The 23,537-nt window shown below is 42.0% G+C and overlaps 1 protein-coding gene across 1 annotated transcript in view; it reads left to right on the top strand.

The window, feature by feature from the left end:
* The window catches only part of VPS13B (vacuolar protein sorting 13 homolog B), a 1,305,797-nt gene that overhangs the window by 194,211 nt on the left and 1,088,049 nt on the right, over positions 1–23,537 (top strand). The window contains exons 13-15 of the mRNA XM_089666424.1: positions 468–659; positions 3,172–3,341; positions 19,736–19,930. Coding sequence (XP_089522550.1) covers positions 468–659; positions 3,172–3,341; positions 19,736–19,930 — 557 coding nt within the window. The remainder of the gene's footprint in view (positions 1–467; positions 660–3,171; positions 3,342–19,735; positions 19,931–23,537) is intronic.

The following is a 23,537-nucleotide window of genomic DNA, read 5'->3' as shown; positions in this document are numbered from 1 at the left end:
TGCTTATATACTGAGAGCATTCTTTTATTGCTTCTCTAGAAACGTGCTGCAGTGCAGGTTATCTAGATAAATGTAGGAAAGAACATCCCATGTTAATCAGCTTTCCTGCTACAAATGTCATTATGTCCAATGGTCAACTGCTCTTAAATTTTGGAATTATTTTTGTTCCACTTTGCTTTTCTTTATTTAGTCTGCTTTCTGTTGGCCTCTTGAATTTAAAAAAGTTTTCTACAAGAAAAATATTCCTCCTGATGCAATCGGTTAGATTTTCTTATTTAATATGAATATTCTTTCATAATTCAGATTTTGCTTTACCAAGTTCTATTTTGATAAATTAAAGTATAAAGCAGTGTAAAATGTCTGATTTTAGTAAGAGGCATATTTTTAACATGCCTAAAGAGGAAAATAGTATCTGAACCATGCAGTAACCATTGAACCATGCAGTAACCATTTTTTTTCCTCTGAAGGGTCTGTAAGCCAGCAAGAATTCCCCACATTGAAGCCAGAAGAGATCAGCAATATGAAAGAGATGTCCATAAAGAGGCTTGTGATTGGTCCTATCGACTTAAGACTTGACAGCAGCTCAGTGCATAGGATCATGAAGATGGTGGCATGCTCCTTCGATCATGAATATGAGGCTTACAGCTGTTCCCGCCCTGGTATTTTCCTTTTATTTTTCAACAGACTTGATTTATTCATATTAGTCAACATTTTTGAACATATAACATTTCAACAGTGGGATACTAAAACTGCTATACAGAAATATGCTTGCCAAATATTTTGGGTGACATCCCAAACGGCTAGTTTGCTCAATTGCATCCTCTGTTAAACTGGTTTGGGAATGGTTATTGCTGACAAATTTATTGAAAGGTTTGAGAACTGGGCTGTCATCCTGATCTTAGCTTTGTTACCTGATGATTCACTGGCCTGGAATAAATACATTCAGCCAGAGATGTCTGTAAACTCTAAATTACTATCCTGCATATTTTTTCCAGATAGTAAAGCCAGGATTGAAATTATAGTGCAAAGCATACACCTTTAAAAACAAGTCAGTGGCAACAGCTTCCTATTTTTTGTTCATTATAACTTTTACAGTTGTCTTTTGAAGTTCTACTATGACTACAGAATATGAGGCTGTGTGAAGAATTCCTGACTGTAATTGCCTGAATTCAGTAGAGTTTCAATATAGGTTATACGGAGAGAGTGTGTGGGGGGTGCATCTCTATGGACAAATAGAGCTATAACTCTACAGTACAGCTATGCATTTTCTGACTACCAATGTCTAAGACTGTGTTTCTGTGTTCTGAGTCTGATAGACAGTCCTAAAAGGATTCACAGGGTTGCAAGGGGGCCATACAGCATACATAACCTCTGCAAAATTTTCTCTAGTAACCACAGCTGCTGCATACAGCTACCCATAGACAGCAGTTACAAGATGGGGCTGTATGCTGTGTATGTACTGGTAGTCGTGTAAAGCGCACACACACAGACGTGCTATTAGCACAGTCACTCTCTATATCATACTTACAGCTGCATATTGTAATTGCTGGAATCTAAATATGAAAGCGCCAACCTATAAATGTGCAAATAGATATGACAGTATAATGACACATGATGGAAATAAATCAAGGCAGCTGCCCCTTTTAAGTGTAGCCAACACTTATAATCTGTAAGAGAATTTATGTAAAGAGAAGGTGCTAGCCCTTTAAATCTATGTGCAAAAATTACATGTAATTGTATATGAAACATGAATAATTTCACATTACAATATATCCGAAAATAATTATTCAAATGTCTACATCAGATAAAAAGAATCACAAATCATCAATATAATGTGAAAAGAAAAGTAACAAATTCTTCTTCAAAACGAACCAAATGTGCTCCAGCACGTGATCAGCTGAATTGCCAACTCACCAAATCAAAGCGGCCACAAAAGCAGCTAACAAGCAAGATGGATGATGTCCTGTGTCTACGGAATTATCTCTTCTCTATAAGGATACCCAAACCATTCCGCACATAAATATCATGTATGGAAGATCCTCATAAGCCCAAAGATAAATGAAGGGAAAACCCAAAGATAATGTAACACAGTGCACTCATTTTTTTCAGAATTGGGAAAATGAAAAGATCGCTATGCACTCACATGATTTAGGTGCCAAAGGGGGCACCAACAAAAACCGCTTACTAGGGGGATCCTTTCCCTCACACCACCGCTCTTATGTTCAGAGGTGGCGTGTGTTCCATAGACCGTATATGATGTAGGAGTGAAAACCAGGCTGTTTTTATTTGATGTGGATATTTGAATAATTATTATTGGATATATTTTTAAATTTTCTTACACATTTTAATTTCTATCTAGTGACAACAGCTGTGGGTCCTGGGTATATTTTTGAAGAGATTCTGGGTGCTCATGTATGCTGTGCGTGAGCCCTAACACATTGAGATGAACTGAACTTGCCTTTCATGCAGAAAATCCCTAAAACAGAACAGGCTCCTATGTGACAGTCTAAAAAGGTCCCAAATCCAGTTACTATGTGGTAAACCCAAGTTTTATTAAGTACTTCCTTACCTCCTCTGAGCAAGACAACCCCTTTTTCATTTGTGACTTACACACTACCCCTCACTGACTCTGCAGCGCACAATGGAAGGGTTTCGGCAGCAGAGACAGTGTTGCCAATCCAGAAGGTAGTGGGCAGTGCTAGGTGTGGCCTGGCTTACAAGACACAGCCTTGAGAACTGGTAGTGATGATGCTGATAGCCACACCCCCTTCAACTTCTCTAACTGTAGTACAACCAGCCTACATGATTGACAACTTTGCTTTAAGCTCATAAGCAGTGAAGCAGCGTTGTTACCCCACCACAGGAAGCTGCATTAGGTGGACTTCCACCAGAATTAACTGTTATTATTGAGGCTTTGCGGGGGGGAATAAGTGAAAGCTGTAAATAATTTTGCACTTACAATAAAGTGTTACTGCATGTATTTGTTTTTTAATGGAAGGCCATAATTCTACTTTAAACACAAGAAGAAATGAGCTCTGACAATTGTGCCTTGCAGTCTACTTTCAAATGAGATGTGCACTTGTTTTAAAAAACTGTTTTGCAAAAAAAAAAAAGCAAGCAAAATTTGATTATAAATTACCCGCTAACAACAGTGTTATATTTTTTCTTCAGCTTCTCTTGAAGAATGTAAGACTTTACCTAGTCCAGAAGAGGTGGCAGCACTGGAGGAATACATACCAACACGACTAACCTGCGTCACATTGCTGAAGTGTTCCATCACGGTCACCATGGCTGAATTCAACCTACTTGGGCATTTGCTGTCTGTTATAATGGGGCATAAGGTATGAACCTTATCTTTGTAAAGCAAGTGTAGGCATTCTGTGGACTATTTGTGAAACTACAGAACCCAACATACATTAAGCTTTATAGGTCCACATCATATAAGCCACAGGTCAAAAATGTCTCTGCCAAAGTTGGAGTTTTCCACTGTTTGTTTCTTAGTGTGTCATTCTTCTGCCTACATTCAGCAAGATCATTATTTAAACATGTTAATATTTTCATCTAGTAAAAATAAAACTCCTTTTTCATCTTTTGTAATGGGAACCAATCTTCTTTAATAAAATTCCATTGGGTGACTTAGGGAGAAAGTGTAGCAACACTTAGCATTATACGTAGAAGTCTTGGCAGACACTGTATTCAATAGTTTATGTTAATAGATACATTTTGGATTTACTTTTCTCCTAATTGCATCTAATTATTTTTCTCCCAAAAACTCCAGAGCCAGGGTCATAAAATTACTCTTGTTCGGTAGTTGTGAGTTTGACGTAAGAAGATAATTACAGACCTATTTGCAAGCAGCAGCTGCTTGACAATGAGAATCTGTATTTCATCACGATTATGTAATTTGCAATAAAATTCTGTGATTTTCATGGAGTTACTGCAATCTGTATCCTTTCACTTTTAAATATGGCTGCATTCCTCGAGTTTGTAATGCTAATGGACACCTGCTCTATACTGTATTGGCTAGTTATTGTCATGTATTACCTGAAAAGTTGAAGTGGAATGTCTTCAACTCACAGAGTTGCTAATTTTAATCACATAGTCTATAACTCTTTTCCAGCTGGGTATCATCAGTGGGTTGCAGTTCAAATATATTGTTACCTTAGGGACCACTCATGATTTGAACTAGTATGTAAGAATGCTTCCATAGCAGGTACAGTGAGGTCATATGCTATATTGAACATCTGGAAATATTAAGGAAGGGTTGCTAAAATTGCTTGCAGGTCACAAAAAAAGGTTTATTTATTTGAATGCATCCCTGTAGGTATAACGTTTAGGCAGTGATAAAGGGTTTGAAGAATAAGACAGAGTCTGATGGTGTGAGGTGGGGACTTCTGCTTGTTGGGTGCAGCTTGAGAAAATTCAATAGAGTAGTGGTAATGGAAGAAGTGGTGAGGCACGGGTCATTTTCTGGGTGGTTCAGAAATTTAGGAGGTATGTGCAGAGATCTACAGATAAGAATTTAAATTTGCAAGGAGTGTTAGCCAAAGTGAAACAGCAGTAAAATAGTGTCCAGCAAGGTTGATTAACCACTTGCCTACCGGGCACTTATACCCCCTTCTTTACCAGGCCAATTTTCAGCTTTCAGCGCTGTCGCACTTTGATTGACAATTGTGCGATCATGCAAGATTATACCGATATGAAATTTTTATCATTTTTTTCTCACAAATAGAGCTTTCTTTTGGTATTTAATCGCCGCTGGGCGCTTTACTTTTTGCGCTATAAACAAAAAGTGTGCAAAAAATTTAAATAAAAACAGAAAACGTTTCTTTGTTTCTATTATAAAATTTTTCAAACAGGTAATTTTTCTCCTTCACTGATGTGCGTTGATGAGGCAGCATTGATGGGCACTGATGGGCACTGATAGGCAGCACTGAAGGGCAATGATAGGCAGCACTAATGAGGTGGCACGGATAGGCGGCACTGATAGGCAGCACTAATGAGGTGGCACGGATAGGCGGCACTGATGATGGGTACTGATAGACAGCACTGATAGGTGGCACTGACTGGCATCACTGCTGGGCACTGACTGGCGGCACTGCTAGGCATTGACTGGCACAACCGCTGGGCACTGACTGGTGGCAGCACTGCTGGGCTGCATTGATGGGCACTGGTGGATGGCACTGGTGGGCACAGGTGGGTGGCACAGGTGGGTGGCACTGCTGGGCACAGGTGGGTGGCACTGCTGGGCACAGGAAGGTGGCACTTCTGGGCACAGGTGGGTGGCACTGCTGGGCACAGGTGGGTGGAGCTAGTGGGCGGCACTGCTGGGCACAGGTGGGCGGAACTGGTGGGTGGCGCTGCTGGGCACCGATCATCAGGCCACTAATCATCAGTGCCCTGATGATCGGTGCCGATCCCTCCTCTGACAACTGCCGGTTCTCTGCAGTACTTTCCTCACACTCTCACAGCGTGAGGAAAGTGCAGCCGAGAACCGGCAATTGCATTTCCCGGTGATCAGCGTGTCATTGGACACGGCTGATCATGTGGTAAAAGGCCGCTATGATTGGTCTTTTACCACATCACATGATCAGCTGTGTCTGGAGATCTCCAGATGCGCAGGCCTCCGGGGGTGCGCAGGAGAGCGCGTTCTGGAAGGACGTCATATGACGCTCTCCCAGAACTAGCCAGCCACAGTGTAGCCGTCATTCGGCTATCTGCGGTTGGCAAGTAGTTAACAGTAGTTGTTTAGGTAGGAAATATTCTAATGCTTATGCATATGAACATGTTCTGGATTACATTGCAGGTGAAGATATGGCAATATTTTGTAAACCTGTACTGAACTGAAATAGTCCCTAGGTCTTGTTTACTCTGGATGTAACTTGCATGCCCTGTATCATTCAACTTAAAAGGCATTTTGCTGGACGCAATGTGATGTTGTTTTCAATGTCTTCATTTACATGACTTGTTTGGTAAACTGAACCCTTTGATTTCCAGAGACCCAGGCCAAATTTAGCTTCTTTTGCTCCAGTCAACTATAAATGCATGACTAATTTGCCAGCCTTAATAACATAGCAAGTACACTGTGCGCACAATTATTAAGCAAGTGAGTATTTTGACCAAATCATCATTTTTATTCATATTATCCAACTCCAAGCTTTATCAACTTGAATGCTTATTGGATTTAAGCCTATCAGGTGTTGTGTATTTATATCATGATGGATGGTGTGGCTTAAGGAGATCAACACCCTATATCATGTTGTGCATAATTATTAGGAAGCTTCTTTTTCCTCAGGCAAAATGGGCCAAAAAAGAGATTTAACTGACTATGGAAAGTTAGAAATTGTAAAAAGTATTTCAAAGGGATGCAGCACTCTTGAAATTGCTAAGGGTGTTATTACAGAAGCATCAAACATTTAGTTGCAAATAGTCAACAGGGTTGGAAGAAACGTGTTGAGGAAAAAGATTTAAGAAGAATCAAACCTGAAGCTATCAGGAACCCATTATCCTCCAGTGCTGTCATATTCCAGAACTGAAACCTACCTGGAGTGCCCAGAGGTCCAAGGTGTTCAGTGCTTAGAGACATGGCGGAAACCTGACAACAACTGAACTAGACACATACTGTATTTTTCGCTCCATAAAACGCACCTGATCATAAGTTGCACCTAGGTTTTAGAGGAGGAAAACAAGAAAAAAATATTCTGAACCAATGGACTGCAGACATTGTACAGGAAATGACCAGGGACTGCAGACATAGTACAGGAGATGGCCAGAGACTGCAGACATAGTACAGGAGATGGCCAGAGACTGCGGACATACTAGAGGAGATGGCCAGAGACTGCGGACATACTTCAGGAGACAACCAGAGACTGCGGACATACTTCAGGAGACAACCAGAGACTGCGGACATACTTCAGGAGACAACCAGAGACTGCGGACATACTTCAGGAGACAACCAGAGACTGCAGACATACTTCAGGAGATGACGAGAGACTGCGGACACAGTACAGAATATGACCAGAGACTGCGGATACAGTACAGGAGATGACCAGAGACTGCAGACACAGTACAGGAGATGACCAGAGACTGCGGACACACTACAGGAGATGACCAGAGACTGCGGACACAGTACAGGGGATGACCAGAGACTGCGGACACAGTACAGGGGATGACCAGAGACTGCGGACACAGTACAGGGGATGACCAGAGACTGCGGACACAGTACAGGGGATGACCAGAGACTGCGGACACAGTACAGGGGATGACCAGAGACTGCGGACACAGTACAGGGGATGGCCAGAGACTGCGGACACAGTACAGGGGATGGCCAGAGACTGCGGACACAGTACAGGTGATGACCAGAGACTGCGGACACAGTACAGGAGATGACCAGAGACTGCGGACACAGTACAGGGGATGACCAGAGACTGCAGACCTTTGGGGAGGCGGGGGAGTGGGTACCCGAATTTGACAGGTACCCGCTTCTACTTCCTCCCTCCCCATCTTCTGGGACACGTGACAGGTCCCAGAAGACTGTCGGACCATTCACAAAGCGCAGCGCTTCTCACGCAGGGGCACCCGGCTGTGAAGCCGCAAGCTGTCACAGCCGGGTGCCCACACTATAGATGGCCACGCCGGGAGAGAAGACCGTGAGGACACCGCTGGACCGAGGAACAGGTAAGGTTCTTCTGCAGAGAAGAGCCGAGCAGCCGGCCCGGTATTCTGACACGGCGGCTGCGGGAATACCGGGCCGGCCGCTCCATATTCGCTCCATATTCGCTCCATAAGGGAGCAAAAAATACAGTAAGTTAAATTGTCAAGACTGGGCCAAGAAACGTCTGAAGACAGATTTTTCAAAGGTTTTATGGACTGATGAGATGAGAGTGATTCTTGATGGACCAGATGGATGGGCCCATGGCTGGATCAGTAATGGGCACAGAGCTCCACTTCGACTCAGGGTGGAGGTGAAGTACTAGTATGGGCTAGTATTATTAAGGATGAGCTAGCTGGACCATTTTGGATTGAAGATGGACTCAAAATCAACTCCCAAACCTACTGCCAGTTTTTAGAAGACACTTTCTTCAAGAAGTGGTACAGGAAAAAGTCTGCATCGTTCAAGAAAAGCATGATATTTATGCAGGACAACGTTCCATCGCATGCATCGAAGTACTCCACTGTGCGGCTAGCCAGTAAAGGCCTTAAAGTTGAAAGAATAATGTCATGGCCCCCTTCCTCACCTGACCTAAACCCTATTAAGAACTTGTGAACCTTTCTTAAATGGGAGATTTACGGTGAAGAAACACTATACTTCTCTTTGAACAGTGTCTGGGAGGCTGTGGTTGCTGCTGCACAAAAAGTTGATAGTCAACAGATCAAGAAACTGGCAGACTCCATGAATGGAGGGCTTATGCATGTTGTTGAAAAGAAGGGTGGCTATATTGGTCACATTTTTCTGAAATGTCAGAAATGTTTATTTGTAAATTTTGAGTTGTTTGTTTATTATTCTCACTTTATCAGATGAAAGTAAACAAGTGAGGTGGGAAAATTACCGTTTTTCATTTAGTTGCATAATAATTCTGTACACTAATAGTTGCCCAATAATTGTGCACAAGTAGGTTTTCTCCTAAGAAAGCCAAAACCTCACTTTTACTTCCTTAAATATTCAGGTTTTCGTCTTATTAACATTTAGGATTGACCGAGAGCACTGTAGTTGTCCAATACTGAAATTAATCCTCAAAAGTGCAACTTGACTAATAATTGTGCACAGAGTGTATATGATCTAGAACCATTCTGATTGATTCTGTTCATCAGCCAGGAGCAAAGCTGTCAGTGACAGCTAAGCAAAGCTAAGCAAGAGCCGAGCAAAGTTTTAATGGGGGAGTGTTTTATTTAACCCATCTGTGGCATGCTGAGGAATGCTGATATACATATTGCAGATGAGAATGGGTTTATGCATCCAGAACAGCAGTGTGCAAGATATTTTCACAGTACAGTGCATCACTGGCCAAGTGATCCATGAAAAAAATGATTACAATAAACTTAGTGGTTCTAAATACAGAACATTTTTGTTTACCTTAAAGCATTCTATGCATTAAGGTAAAAACCTTCTGCATGCAGCTCCCAGCCCCCCTTCATACTTACCTGAGCCCATTCTCAATCCAGAGATGTGCACGATAGTAGGCTCTCTCTCAATTCTCTCTCTCTCTCCTCAGTGGCTTAGAGGTGGCTACGGGAGCCATTGGCTCCTGCTGCTGTCAATCACAGCCAGCTTGGAGGGAGCGAAGGTGGGTCCAGCTATGCCTTCTATGTCAATGGACTCACAGAGTGAGGCTTTGGAACAAGCCTGCACGAGTGCCTCCATACCAAGTGGCTTGCTGTGGGGGCACTTCGTGGGGGAGGAGCAAGGAACATTGGTGGGAGACATGAGAAGAGGAAGATCATTGCACAGAGCAGGTAACTGTGATATGTTATTTAACTCCTAGATTGTAAGCTTGAAAGAGCAGGGCCCTTGTACCCCTCGTGTATTGTATTGTTACTGTATTGTCCCATGTACTGTCCCCCCACTTTAATGTACAGCGCTGAGCAAACCTTTTGGCGCTATATAAACACTGTATAATAATAAAGGAAAAAAATAAGCATTTACAATCACATTAATTTTACCATTTGGGGTTTGTGGTAGAATTTGAGAAAAACTATAATCCGTTTTATTTATGTTTACAATTGAATCTTTCTAAATTCCATTGGGTATTTATAAAGTCCACTTGTGCCTCCTATAAGGTAACTTATAAAGATTTTCATGTAATTATTCACCCCAAATAGATCCTTTGGTATCACTCTGGTTTTATTCATATACTTCATGGCATGTGGGCAGGTTGATTAAGCCTGACAAGCCATGAGGCAAAACTACATAATTCATCCCCATCTCCCTCTGCTTCTGGGCATACTCAAAATATAATTTCTTTAGGTTGATTCTTTTTTTCCCCTCTTTCTTTTCCTGTAGTATTGATTTTCCTTGAAGCTGACATTAGTCTTCCAAATGTATTAAAGTAAACATGCACTCTGCCCACATAGGGTCTGGAAATATTTGTGTGGTATAAGAATTTCTCCTGCACCAAGCCCTACCTGCTCAAGGTCTTATATTACTTAAGAGGCAGTAAGGGGCAGCAAGGAACCACACAGTAAACCCTCTATGTGCAATTATACAGTATATGGTATCTCCAGGACACAGTGCGGATCTGCAAGACCATATGTTTAAAAAAAAATTATAGGGCTTACACGGAAATTCTGATATGCTGTATATTTTTAGAAAGCAATAATGAAAAAGAAAAATATCTGACTGTTATGCAGCTGCAGTGGATATAAAAGTCTACACACCCCTGTTAAAATGTCCGGTTTCTGTGATGTAAAAAAAAATGAGACAAAGATAAATCATTTGAGGACTTTTCCACCTTTTTAATGTGACCTATAAACTGTACAACTCAGTTGAACAACAAATTGAAATCGTTTAGGTGGAGGGAAGTAAAAATAAAAAACTAAAGTAATATGGTTATTTATGTATTTCAGGTACTTATATAGCGCCATCAATTTATGCAGCGCGTTATATATATATTGTACATTCACATCAGTCCCTAACCCTCAAGGAGCGTATGGTTGCATAAGTGTGCACACCCTTAAACTAATACTTTGTTGAAGCACCATTTGATTTTATTACAGTATTCAGCCTTTTTAGGTATAAGTCTATCAGCATGGCACATCTTGACTTGGCAATATTTGCCCACTCTTCCTTGCAAAAACACTCCAAATCTGTCAGATTACGTGGGCATCTCCTCCCTCTTCAGATCACCCCATAGATTTTTGATCGGATTCAGGTCTGGGCTCTGGCTGGGCCATTCCAAAACTTTAATTTTCTTCTGGCGAAGCCATTCCTTTGTTGATTTGGATGTATGCTTTGGGTTGTTGTGATGCTGAAAGATGAAGTTCCTCTTCATGTTCAGCTTTCTAACAGAAGCCTAAATGTCTTAAATGTACCAGTATTGAATGGTATTTGGAACTATTCACAATTCCCTCTACCTTGACTAATGCAGGCCATAGATGGGTCGAAAATCGGCCGATTTTTCGGCCGAAAATAAAATCGGCTGATTTTTGGGAGGAGGAGGAGGAGGAGGAGGAGGAGGAGGAGGAGGAGGAGGAGGAGGAGGAGGAGGAGGAGGAGGAGGAGGAGGAGGAGGAGGAGGAGGAGGAGGAGGAGGAGGAGGAGGAGGAGGAGGAGGAGGAGGAGGAGGAGGAGGAGGAGGAGGAGGAGGAGGAGGAGGAGGAGGAGGAGGAGGAGGAGGAGGAGGAGGAGGAGGAGGAGGAGGAGGAGGAGGAGGAGGAGGAGGAGGAGGAGGAGGAGGAGGAGGAGGAGGAGGAGGAGGAGGAGGAGGAGGAGGAGGAGGAGGAGGAGGAGGAGGAGGAGGAGGAGGAGGAGGAGGAGGAGGAGGAGGAGGAGGAGGAGGAGGAGGAGGAGGAGGAGGAGGAGGAGGAGGAGGAGGAGGAGGAGGAGGAGGAGGAGGAGGAGGAGGAGGAGGAGGAGGAGGAGGAGGAGGAGGAGGAGGAGGAGGAGGAGGAGGAGGAGGAGGAGGAGGAGGAGGAGGAGGAGGAGGAGGAGGAGGAGGAGGAGGAGGAGGAGGAGGAGGAGGAGGAGGAGGAGGAGGAGGAGGAGGAGGAGGAGGAGGAGGAGGAGGAGGAGGAGGAGGAGGAGGAGGAGGAGGAGGAGGAGGAGGAGGAGGAGGAGGAGCTTAAAAGAAAAAATCTGCCGTTTTTTCTCCCCATCTATGGCCTGCATTAGGCCCCAGTTCCAGCTGAAGAAAAACATCCCTAAAGCATGATGCTGCCATCACCATGCTTCACTGTGGGTATGGTGTTCTTTTGGTGATGTGCAGTGTTGTTTTTGCAGCAAACATCTCAACCTTGGTTTCATCAGACCATAGCACATTTTCCCACATGCTTTTGGGAGACTTAAGATGTGTTGTTGCAAAATTTAGCCAGGTTTGCAAGTATTTCTTCGTAAGAAAAGGCTTCCGGCTTGCCACTCTACCCCATAGCCCAGACATATGAAGAATATGGGAGATTGTTGTCACATGTACCATACAGCCAGTACTTGCCAGATATTCCTGCAGCTCCTTTCATGCTGCTGTAGGCCTCTTGGCAGCCTCCCAGACCAGTTTTCTTCTCATCTCTTCATCAATTTTGGAGGGACGTCCAGTTCTTGCTAGTGTCATTGTTGCAACATATTTTCTCCACTTGATGATGACTGTCTTCACTGTGTTCTATGGTATATCTAATGCCTTGGAAATTCTTTTGTACCCTTCTCCTGACTGATACCTTTTAACAATGAGATCCCTCTGATGCTTTGGAAGCTCTCTTTCTTTTTCATTATTGTTTTCTCTAACTATACAATACTGTGTATTTTTATAAATTTACAAAATGAAAAGTGAGCAAACAAGAAAAACGTAAATTCAATCAATATTTGGTGTAACCACCCTTTGGCTTCTAAACAGCATCAATTCTTCAACACACAGTGCTTGTGCACGCAATTTTTGAAGGAACTCTGCAGGTAGGTTGTTACAAACATCTTGGAGAAATATCCACAGCTTTTATGTGGCTGTGGGCTGCTTTTTCCACAGAAGACTCTTCTTTACACTATAGATAGTTTTTAACTGCTGTATGTTTGGGTCGTTGTCCTGCTGCAGAATAAATTTGGGGCCTAACACATGTCTTCCTGATCTTATGGCATGATGGATAAGTATCTGCCTGTATTTCTCAACACTGTGGACACCATTGATCCTCACCAAATCTCCAAATGAATTAAGTGTTCTTGCATGGCAAGAACACTGTTATCTCACATATATATTCTTATTATTATAGCCAAATTTACCACCCTAACTCCTCCCACAGTTTTTACACTACATAGACAGTAATATACCGAAATGTGCGGATTGTTCCCGATTGGTGTGCTATTGCTTTGTGGAACGTTTCGCCAAATGGTTCACAAAATGTCGGTGTTTTTGTGGTGAAGTTGGTCCCATAGGAATGAATGGCGGAATGTTCAAAACTAGAGTGGGAGCTGACAAAAGCTAGAGTGTGAGCTGAAAAATCAGGACATGAGTTCTAAACTGCCATCACTCCCTCATTTTCAAGCCCACCTACACAAATCTTATATCAAAACGTTCAGCTATCCCTGCTGCCACTAAAAATGTCCACGGCTAAGCCATAGTCCTGATAGTTTTCACAATATGACCATTTGTTTGTAATTCACGCCGCCCATTGACATTCATTGAAACTCCACTCTAGCCACCTCAAATTTGAATGCCAATTTCTAAACTGCAACTGTGCCTTCATTTTTAATATTTCAGAGACATACTATGCATCAAAATGTATGTCTGGGTCTTGTGATTCTCACAATATAAAGCTCTTCGGTGTAGGATTTATCATTTTTAAACTACAACCGTTTGAAGATGGCAACAGCCAGTGAAGTGAGCAAGTTGGAGCAGTTTTGTTTTTAACCGCTCTTCTCTGCCCTTGCTGTAGAGTGAGTTGCCATAGGAACCCAGGTGTGTGCAGGCAGCAGAGTGGAGGCAAGGACACTTCACACAATTTCCCCAGAAATTGTAGCTTTTCTAGTTTTCAAAAATGTAGTACCAAACTTGCAAGATGCCATCTCCATGCTTCATTCTTGCATGCAGACACTCAATATTTTACTGCTCTCCAGTCCAGCAAACAAACTGCCTCCTGCTACAGACCAATATCTCAGATTTTGTCTTATCAGTCCAGAGCACCTGTTGCCATTTTTCTGTACCCCAGTTCCTCTGTTTTTGTGCATAGTTGAGTTGCTTGGCCTTGTTTCCTCGTCAGAGATATGGCTTTTTGTCTGCAATTCTTATATGAAGACCACTTCTGGCCAGACTTTTCCAAGGAGTAGATGGGTGTACCTGGGTCCTACTGGTTTACACCAGTTCTGTGCTAATGGCACTACTGGACATCTTCCAATGTCAAAGGGAAGTATGCATGATGTGTCTTTCGTCTACTGCATTACGTTTCTTTGGCAAACCATTTCCACTACGGCCCTCAGCATTGTCCATTTCTTTGAGCTTCTTCAGAAAAGCTTGGACAACACATCTTGAAACCCCAGTTTGCTTTGAAATCTTTGCCTGAGAGAGACCTTGCTGATGCAGTATAACTATGTTGTGTATGTTGCTGTGCTTAGTCTTGCCGTGGGGTTTGACCTGTGACATAAAACATGATTAATATATGTCGCGCTCCCAATCTGAGTGAAAATATAAAAAATATATATATAAATAGGCTCAATAAATCCCTAAAACATAATCTAAATAATAATCCCCAAAAAAATCTTAATGATCAAATCCAAAAACAATGTGATCAAATAAATATATATTACAATCACAACCCCCTGATGAAGCCGCGTGACCTGCGGCGTAACGCGTAGGGGAGGGTCACAGACCATTCGTGGACAGCGAGTATACACAGAGCACGCTGTAATCGGCTATTGATTTTAACAAAGCAATTTTAAATTATATTGAATGTGAGTGCATTTGGGCACATAATAAAGTAATTTAACCTTAAAAGGATAAGGCACTATTTTTGCATTTCTCTCCCACTGAGGAACACCTAAAGAGGAAAACAAGAGAGTTGCAGCAGGAGAGAGAGATCCCTGCGGAGATAGGAGTACAGGGAACCAACTGAGAGATACCCACCACCCTTCATATGATGTAACACAGGTTTCAGAAGTTCCATAAGTGAACAAAAAGCGCAGGAAGCCTATCATAGGCTAATAAGGAGGTGAGCGCACAACTTAATCACACTAAGGAATCCCCGGAAATTTATATTTTATTTGAATCCTATCACTGGGAGTTGTCACCTTATTTCAACAGAGACTTCTTTGCATTATTCAATATTTATTTTTATAGTAGTCACTATATATTTATTTATCACATTGTTTTTTTGTTTTTTGATCACATTGTTTTTGGATTTGATCATTAAGATGATTTTTTGGGATTATTATTTAGATTATGTTTTAGGGATTTATTGAGCTGATTTATATATATATATTTTTTTTATTTTCACTCAGATTGGGAGCGCGACATATATTAATAATTGTTTTGGCACTTATATACACATGAATAGAGGATGTGTTTGATGTCAGCACACCTGTATTGATTTTAATTAGTGGCTCACAAGTAACACTCATTTCTGGTATAAAATGGTCTTCCACTTTAGTAGCAGAGTTTGGTTGTTCCTCACTCAGTTGTAAGCCTATTACATAGCTGTTTCTGTTTCAGGTAATGACTGTGTTTCAACCTATATATGAAATTGATGATCATTAGCACCTGCTTGGTATAATTGGTTAGTCATACACTTGACTCTAATCCTACAAAATCCCTGACTTTGTGCAAGTGTAAAGCCCACCATACATGGGTCGATTTCCAAAAGAATCCATGAACTTTTTATGACAAACTCCTTTAACCTACTAGCAATTATGGAAACCTGGCTTCATGAATCTTACTTTCCCTCTCCTGCTGTCCTTTCCCATGGTTGTCTCCTCTGGACTCACTCTCCCAGGCCTAGTGAACGGAAAGGAGGTGGCGTTGGAATCCTCCTATCCCCTCAAAGCAGGTGGTTCAATCACCTCCCTCTGTCCCTCTCCTCATTTGAAATTCACTGTATTCGCCTGTTCTCTCCAGTCTCTTTAACAATAGCTGTGATCTATCAGCCTCCTTGACCCGTATCAAGCTTCCTTGATGACTTCTCTGCCTGGCTGCCTTACTTTCTCTCTTCTGAAATTCCCACAATCATTCTCAGTGACTTCAACATCTCAACATCATGAATAGTGCTGCCAGGCTCATCTACCTTGCCAACTGTTCCGTGTCTGCTACCCCTCTCTGCCAATCCCTCCACTGGCTTCCACCAACATAATTCAAAATACTAGCAACAACTTACAAAGCCAACTTCAACTCTGCCTCCAGCTACGTCACCTCCTCCCACGTTTGTTTCCAGGACGTCTCCTAAACTTTTCCCATCCTTTGCAACTCCCTACCCCAATCTGTCAGGCCATCTCTTAATCTATCCACCTTTAGATGATCCCTGAAAACCTTTCTCTTTAAAGAAGCCTATCCTGCTTCTAACTAGTAAACTGCCTTTTATTTCCTCCATCAGCTCATCCCCCACAGCTAATACGTTTTGTAGCACTCAACCCTTCCTCCTAGATTGTAAGCTCTAATGAGCAGGGACCTCTGTTTCCTCTTATACCAAATTGTATTGTAACTGTAATGTCTATCTTCATTTTGTAAAGCGTTGTGCAAATTGTTGGTGCTATATAAATCCTGTATAATAATAATCTTCTTTCAAAAATCTTTTCTAAGAATTTTCTTACCATCAGTGATGGGAGAATTGTGCAAGAAATTTTATTTTGTTAAAAAAAAACACAAGCATGAGCTGTGACCTAGAAAGAAAAGAAAAATCCCTGACCATGAAAATTCTTTTCTGTAACAACATAAGGTGAAATTAAAGGCTTGGTTGGTCAAATTTTGAAATCAATAGTGACACCATCGGATTACAAAATGCACAAAATTTCCGATTTTTAAAGAAAAGTCGTTCAAAATTCGACCTGCATAAGAATTGAGACCAGGAAGCAGGAGCAGCAGTGCTGCAGCCAAGACAACGCTGGATCGGTGACTCAGTCAGATAAGTGTCTAGGGATGGGGGAGGGTTGACTAGGTAGTATCTTGAAGGGTAACTGTACTTTCGTGGGAAAAAATAGCAAATATGAACAAATTAATATAGTGTATACAATTGTGATACAAGTCATATTGTAATTGAATGTTAATAAAAATGACTTTTCCTTTTCAATCTGCAGTGCTATAATTTTCTGTATAATGGATTGCAATATGGCTATCTGGAGGCATTCTGTAAACCGATTGTGTACAGAAGGCCCCCTGTAATTGTAATTTCCTGCTTGAGTGATTGGCTCACTGATTTTTCCAGAAGTCTGCACTAAGATACAGGTCAGATATTGGGCATTCACTACTACAAAAATGTCATTTTTGGTGAGATACTCCCAAAAGGAAATCATGGCTAAGCCCCTGGTCATACCGATGCGGCTTGTCATGAGATTTGACAGTTCAAATCGAATGACAAGTCGCACCAAATGATCAGCAATTAAACCGTTCTAATTGGTGCGACTCCGACTTAATCGGAGTTGCACTGATTTTACAAGTAGTTTGTACACTACGTTTGCCAATTTTGGGTGCGACTTGCATTGATATCTGTGTATGAAGTTGCGCACATGTCTTACAAGTCACACCTGAAGTTGCACTGACATTTGAGAGTGTGAACCCGTGCTAAAGGGATGAAGACCCTGCAGCTTTCCTCATTAGAGCTTGCAGGTGCAGCAGCTGATTCATAATTATGAGATCACTTCCATACAGATTCACTCTGCACATGAATACAGAGAAACTAACAGCTTTTTCTTCAGAATAACAGTAGGTAGGACTCTGCAACACAATTTGTTAAAATCCCTGCAATGTACATAGATCACCCAGAGGGGAATGTTTTTTTTCCCAGTGAAAATGAAGCTACACTTTAATGCATATAATGCAATAAAGTAAAAAACATTTTGAGTTTGAAACCACATTAATGACAGTTTCCTAGCACTTATGCCCAACTATATGAGCACTGTTGTCTCTCAGTCCGCCAACTTAAATTTGGTCTTGATTATTGCCAAATTACTTATCTGCAAACCGGTGGTAATTCTTTATGAATCAGTTGCATCTATGGCAACAAATTTAAAAATTGCTGATCTACCTGAATATAGTGCAAGTGAAACCAGTGAGAAAATTGTTCACATATTAGGCACAGACTATGTTAAAACACTAACTGTGCTATATTTTTTCTTGTTAAGGGCCCCCAGGTGGAATGTGTCATAATGCTCTAGTATGCACAAAATATTAGCACAATATGGCAGTCTTTGAAAAAAAGGGGGTGCTGTTTCGCTTTGGAAAAATTAAATGTATAAAAAATACACTATATATATAATACCTATACAGCAGCAGTCCTAATAGTGAACTCCTATGCACAAAATCATAAATATTTCAAATGGACCGCGCTAAGGTCATACAATCAACTAAATCCAGTGTACAAATTAAAGTTATAAAAATTAACAAAATTCAAATAAAATATTGGTATTCAGTCCTAACGTGACTTTTTAGTGCAATGGTGCTGTATCTTTAACTGTGAACCTCCATACTGACAAGTGCTTCACTGTGTTCACACTGGTGCCCCACACAGGGGTGTATTTACCACAAGGCAAACAAGGCATTTGCCTAGGGCGGCATTTTTCAGGGGGGGGGGCAGCACTTCACCTCAGAGAAAGGAACAGAAGAAGGGACACACGAGGCATGGGGACCTGGTGGGTTCCAAGAGAGACTGCGGGTTTCATGATGGTGTATGCACTAACCCATTCTTGTTCCCAGGGTTATCCGGAGCTTTGAAGGTGAGTGTCCTTCCCTGTCTCGCCATGGCGGATGGTGGCTGGTGTATGGGGGGGGGGGGGGGGAATTTTTGTGTTGTCTAGGGCAGCACCAAACCTGAATACACCACTGGCCCCACATAGATGTAAACTCACCGTCATCTCATGACCACCTATCTCTAGGTAAGTCAAACGTGCTTTTGGGATTATCCCAATATGCAATATGGTATTGATGGCCGATAATCCTTCACCCTCTTAACCGTGGTTGCTGGTGGTAACCGATAACCCTCCGCTAGGGCTGCATCAATATTAGAAAACTTTTCTCCTCCACAGGCAGTAATTCATATTTTCAGCATAAATGAAAACAAAACCAGACATCCCATAGTGTAAAACCGTATAGAACTTTAATAATGGGGTCAAACAATAAAAATGTCACTCACAAAAAAAAGTGCCTTTCCTGGCACGGGGTGTATTCAGCCTTGTTAATTATGAATGGGAGTTGGTGCCTTTCCTTGCACTTTAAAGTTCTATACCTTAGTGCGGTCCATTTGAAATAAATATGGCAGTCTTACCTGTCAAATGATGTCCTCCAGCACTGCAGGCCCCCAGTGCTTCCATCTTCACCTGGTCGTCATTCTGTGCTCCGTGTCTCCAGCCATTTGAGTAGTCGGGCTGTGATGACGTCACTCCCATGCATACGCATTGGAGTCACATCGCTGTAGCACAGATCTGGGGCCATAAATGTTTACTGCGCTGCGCATGGCTGAAGGAAGCATTTATGACAGATAGGGTGTACTCTGTCATAAATACCCTGCCTGTCAGCATTTTTTTTTTTTTTAAATTAAGTTTACTACCATTTTAAAGGGGTCATGTTGCGAACAAAAAATTATTTGCGCTAAAAGGGGCCATACTGCAAGAAAAGTGTTGTCATTGCTTTATTGAATTTCCCCCTATAGATTTGTGTTTAGAGCTATTATTGCTGAGTAGACCTAGCAACATCGTTTTGGCACAAGGACCTGTCTTGGCTCAGTAATGTTATTAGTTTCTAGTTCTCTAATCAGATTAGTTTGCAAAATAACTTTCCTGTGTGCAGGTAACAGGTCCACTTTAAAACGTTTGAGAAATGTGGTATTATTTTTGGCAACCTGCTTTATTACTTACCCAGTGGTGCATTTAACAGGATGAATTAAGTGTGTGTATTTTTCTTTTTAGCATTCTGCAGGTACTTTAAGCACAACAAGTTTTCAGTCAATACGACCTCTGCCTGCCATCAAAATACTTGCCGACAAAGTCAACTTTGAGCATTCGGTGCCAATGTATGCAGAGCAATTAGTTCAGACAGTAAGCAGCCTGAGCCAGCCCTCAGATAACCTACTGCACCACTGCTATGCTCACTGCTACCTGAAGGTAAGGTGCCTTGCAATTTACTCCACTTATGTTCTATTATTCATAAGATTTTAGTACTTGCTCAAACCCATATTGTAGTGCCCTCATGTATGGAAGTGTCTGAGTTGCTTGTAGCTGCTAGGTGAACCTCCCCTTTATTTTTTAGGGCCAGTTCACACCAGGAATTGCACAGTTACATGCTCGTGTTTCTGTGGGATTTGAGTGCAATGTGTTTTCAGCCCATTTATTTGAGTGGCCTGAAATCACAGTGCACTGCAACAAAAGTATTGCATGCACTACTTTAAAAATCCCACTGCAACTGGATCGCATGGTACTTCTGTACCATGTGCGTTATGGTGCTGGCAAACGTCCTGCGTTTGTGACCTGCGTTTTCGGGGTTGTTAGCATTGCATTGACACCCCCTGCAGCTCGCAAGTGCAGTTCGTTTTGCATGCAGTGTTGGAAATGTGCACAGAACACAGGTTTTCTACACAACTGCAACTGGATCGCATGGTACTTCTGTACCATGTGCGTTATGGTGCTGGCAAACGTCCTGCGTTTGTGACCTGCGTTTTCGGGGTTGTTAGCATTGCATTGACACCCCCTGCAGCTCGCAAGTGCAGTTCGTTTTGCATGCAGTGTTGGAAATGTGCACAGAACACAGGTTTTCTACACCACGTTCAGGTTTGAACGGGCTCTTATACTTGAACTGAAAAAACTGGAAGAATGTGGTTGATTGCTTTGGACAATGCTGACAATTGCCTTTCAGAGACCGTATTGTGGTTTCATGTGATGTACTAAAATCTTTGCAATTTTTCATTGCCTCTGGATTTTACCATTGTTATATTAGGTTTTCACACATCCATGAGTTTTAATTTTTTTGTTCTGTAAACCCAAAACTGATTTTTAAATTTTTGGTAGGTGATAGAAGGTTAGGTTGAACGCTTAGCCAAAAGTTTTTTTTCCTATTTTTTTTCAGTTTTGTATGAACATGGAATACCTAAGTGGTTGTTAACCTCAGACGTAAAATATGAACAAAGCACATACCTCTATAGTGTGTCACTCAGGTGGGGAGAAAAGAATTTTAAATTCTGACAGAAGTATCCAAGTTGCATAACTATTCAGGGGCTGACTGTGCCCACCAAGCTCCACCTATAAATATAAGGTTACTTTTAAACTGACCCTTTAAAAGTAATCTGTCATGAAGTCAGGCAGACTAAAGATTTACAAATTTTTTTCTTTCCACCATGGCTGGAAGGAAAGAAAATTACTCAATTCCCCCATCAATGCAGGATGTTTTGTTGGGGGAATCCCTCCCGCAGCAACTTCATTACAACCAGGGTGCCCATGCACAGATCAAAATTAGTCTGGTCCCTGCTGAACTGGCCAAATTTCGATTTATGTATGGCCTGATTTAGTTACCTGTGTGTGAAGCCTCTGTTTAAAGGTGGCACTCTCGAATATCCCCATACTGTATTGTTTTTTAATGGCTGGTTCCTTCCAAGCGACATTGCTCTATTTTACCTCTATTTTAAGATGTTCGCTCAAGTCATTTGTTAAGCTTTATAATGCTAATGGATGCCGTGATGACCCCGATGTTTATTGAAATAGTTAATAAAAAAAAATGTTAAACACACACATGGTATATGCGTTCATGCAGCTAAGCCTTCATGTTGCTCAGTACAATTGGAAGTCTGCATTTTGTTTTCATGTCATTACTGTTAAAACTCTTATCAGCCACTTGCAAGTTTAATGTTCAACTTTTCCTAAATTATCTGGCTTTCAAAATTTTCCTTATGCATCTAAGGCAAGTTATAGAAGATGCAAATTTCTTTTCTGCTACCATGGGTTGCAGGGAAGAAAATCATTTGATTCCCCCCTGAACATATTCAGTGTTGATGGGGGAATCCCTCCTGCAGCTCTTTTGTGTTCTGCTGGCGAGGAGCCTTCCCTGACATCAATGGATCGACTTCAGTACAATCAATCTGCCCATAGATGGATTTGATCCATCTATGACCAGCTTAACAGGCACACCTGATGTTTTGTACATCTTAGATGATCCTATTGTGCAAGATCAAATGAACTATGCTGTATAGAGAGGATCAGCTTCATCCTATTTTCTTGATTTATTAAAGTATACAACTTTCATTTTTTAGTGTTAGGTGGAGTAGACAAGGGTTAGAACCTCTGTCATGTTTTACCACCTCTTTTGCTGTCTGTGTCCCTGTCACCCTCTCTAAAACTATATTTAGCCAACGAGAGCCAATGCCATATATCTAATATACACTGCTCCAAAAAATTAAAGGGACACTTTGAAAACACATCAGATCTCAATGGGGAAAAATATCATTCTGGATACCTAAACTGATATGGACTGGGTAATGTGTTAGGAACAAATGAATGCCCCATCTTTTGATGGAAATGACAATTATCAACCTACAGAAGATTGAATTCAAAGACACCCCGAAAATCAAAGTGAAAAAATTATGTGGCAGGCTAATCCATTTTGCTGAAATTTCATTGCAAAAACTCAAAATGGTACTCAGTAGTTTGTATGGCCCCCACTTGCTTGTATGTATGCCTGACAATGTCAGGGCATGCTCCTAATGAGACGATGGATGGTGTCCTGGGGTATGTTCTCCCATATCTGGACCAGGGCATCACTGAGGTCCTGGACAGTCTGAGGTGCAAACTGGCAACGTTGGATGGACCGAAACATGACATGCCAGAGGTGTTCTATTGGATTTAGGTCAGGCGAGCATTGGGACCATTCAGTGATATCAATTCCTTCATCCTCCAGGAACTGCCACATAAGGCTGGGCATTGTCATGCACCAGGAGGAACCCAGAACCCACTGCACCAACGTAGGGTCTGACAATGGGTACAAGGATTTCATCCTAATACTTAATAGCATTCGGGGTGCCATTGTCTAGCTTGTAGAGGTCTATGCGTTAATCCATGGATATGCCTCCTCAGACCATCACTGACCCACCACCAAATTGATCATGCTGAACGATGTTACAGGCACATAACGTTCTCCATGGCTTCTCCCGACCCTTTCATGTCTGTCACGTGCTCAGGGTGAACCTGCTCTCATCTGTGAAAAGCATAGGGCGCCAGTGGCAGACCTGCCAATTCTGGTGTTCAATGGCAAATGCCAATCGAGCTCTCTGGTGCCGGGCAGTGAACACAGGGCCCACTAGAGGATGTCGTGCCCTCAGGCCACCCTCATGATGTCTGTTTCTGATTGTTTGGTCAGAGACATTCACACCAGTGGCCTGCTGGAGGTCATTTTGTAGGGCTCTGGCATTACTCATCCTTTTCCTCCTTGCACAAAGGAGCAGATACCGGTCTTGATGATGGGTTAAGCACTTTCTACAGCCCTGTTCAGCTCTCCTAGAGTAACTGCCTGTGTCCTGGAATCTCCTCCATGCTCTTGAGACTGTGCTGGGAAACACAGCAAACCTTCTGGCAATGGCATGTATTGATGCGCCATCCTGGAGGAGTTGGACTGCCTTTTCAACCTCTGTAGGGTCCAGGTATCGCCTCGTGCTACCAGTAGTGACACTGACCCTAGCCAGATATAAAACTGGTGAAAAACAGAAAAGATGAGTAGGGAAAAAAATGT

The sequence above is a fragment of the Staurois parvus genome, unplaced genomic scaffold (genome assembly GCF_062004578.1).
Source record: "Staurois parvus isolate SC_StPar_1 unplaced genomic scaffold, SC_StPar_1.0 ptg000052l, whole genome shotgun sequence".
Taxonomy (NCBI): domain Eukaryota; kingdom Metazoa; phylum Chordata; class Amphibia; order Anura; family Ranidae; genus Staurois; species Staurois parvus.
The sequence above is the reverse complement of the archived record's forward strand: the minus strand, read 5'-3'. Positions and strand labels throughout refer to the sequence as shown.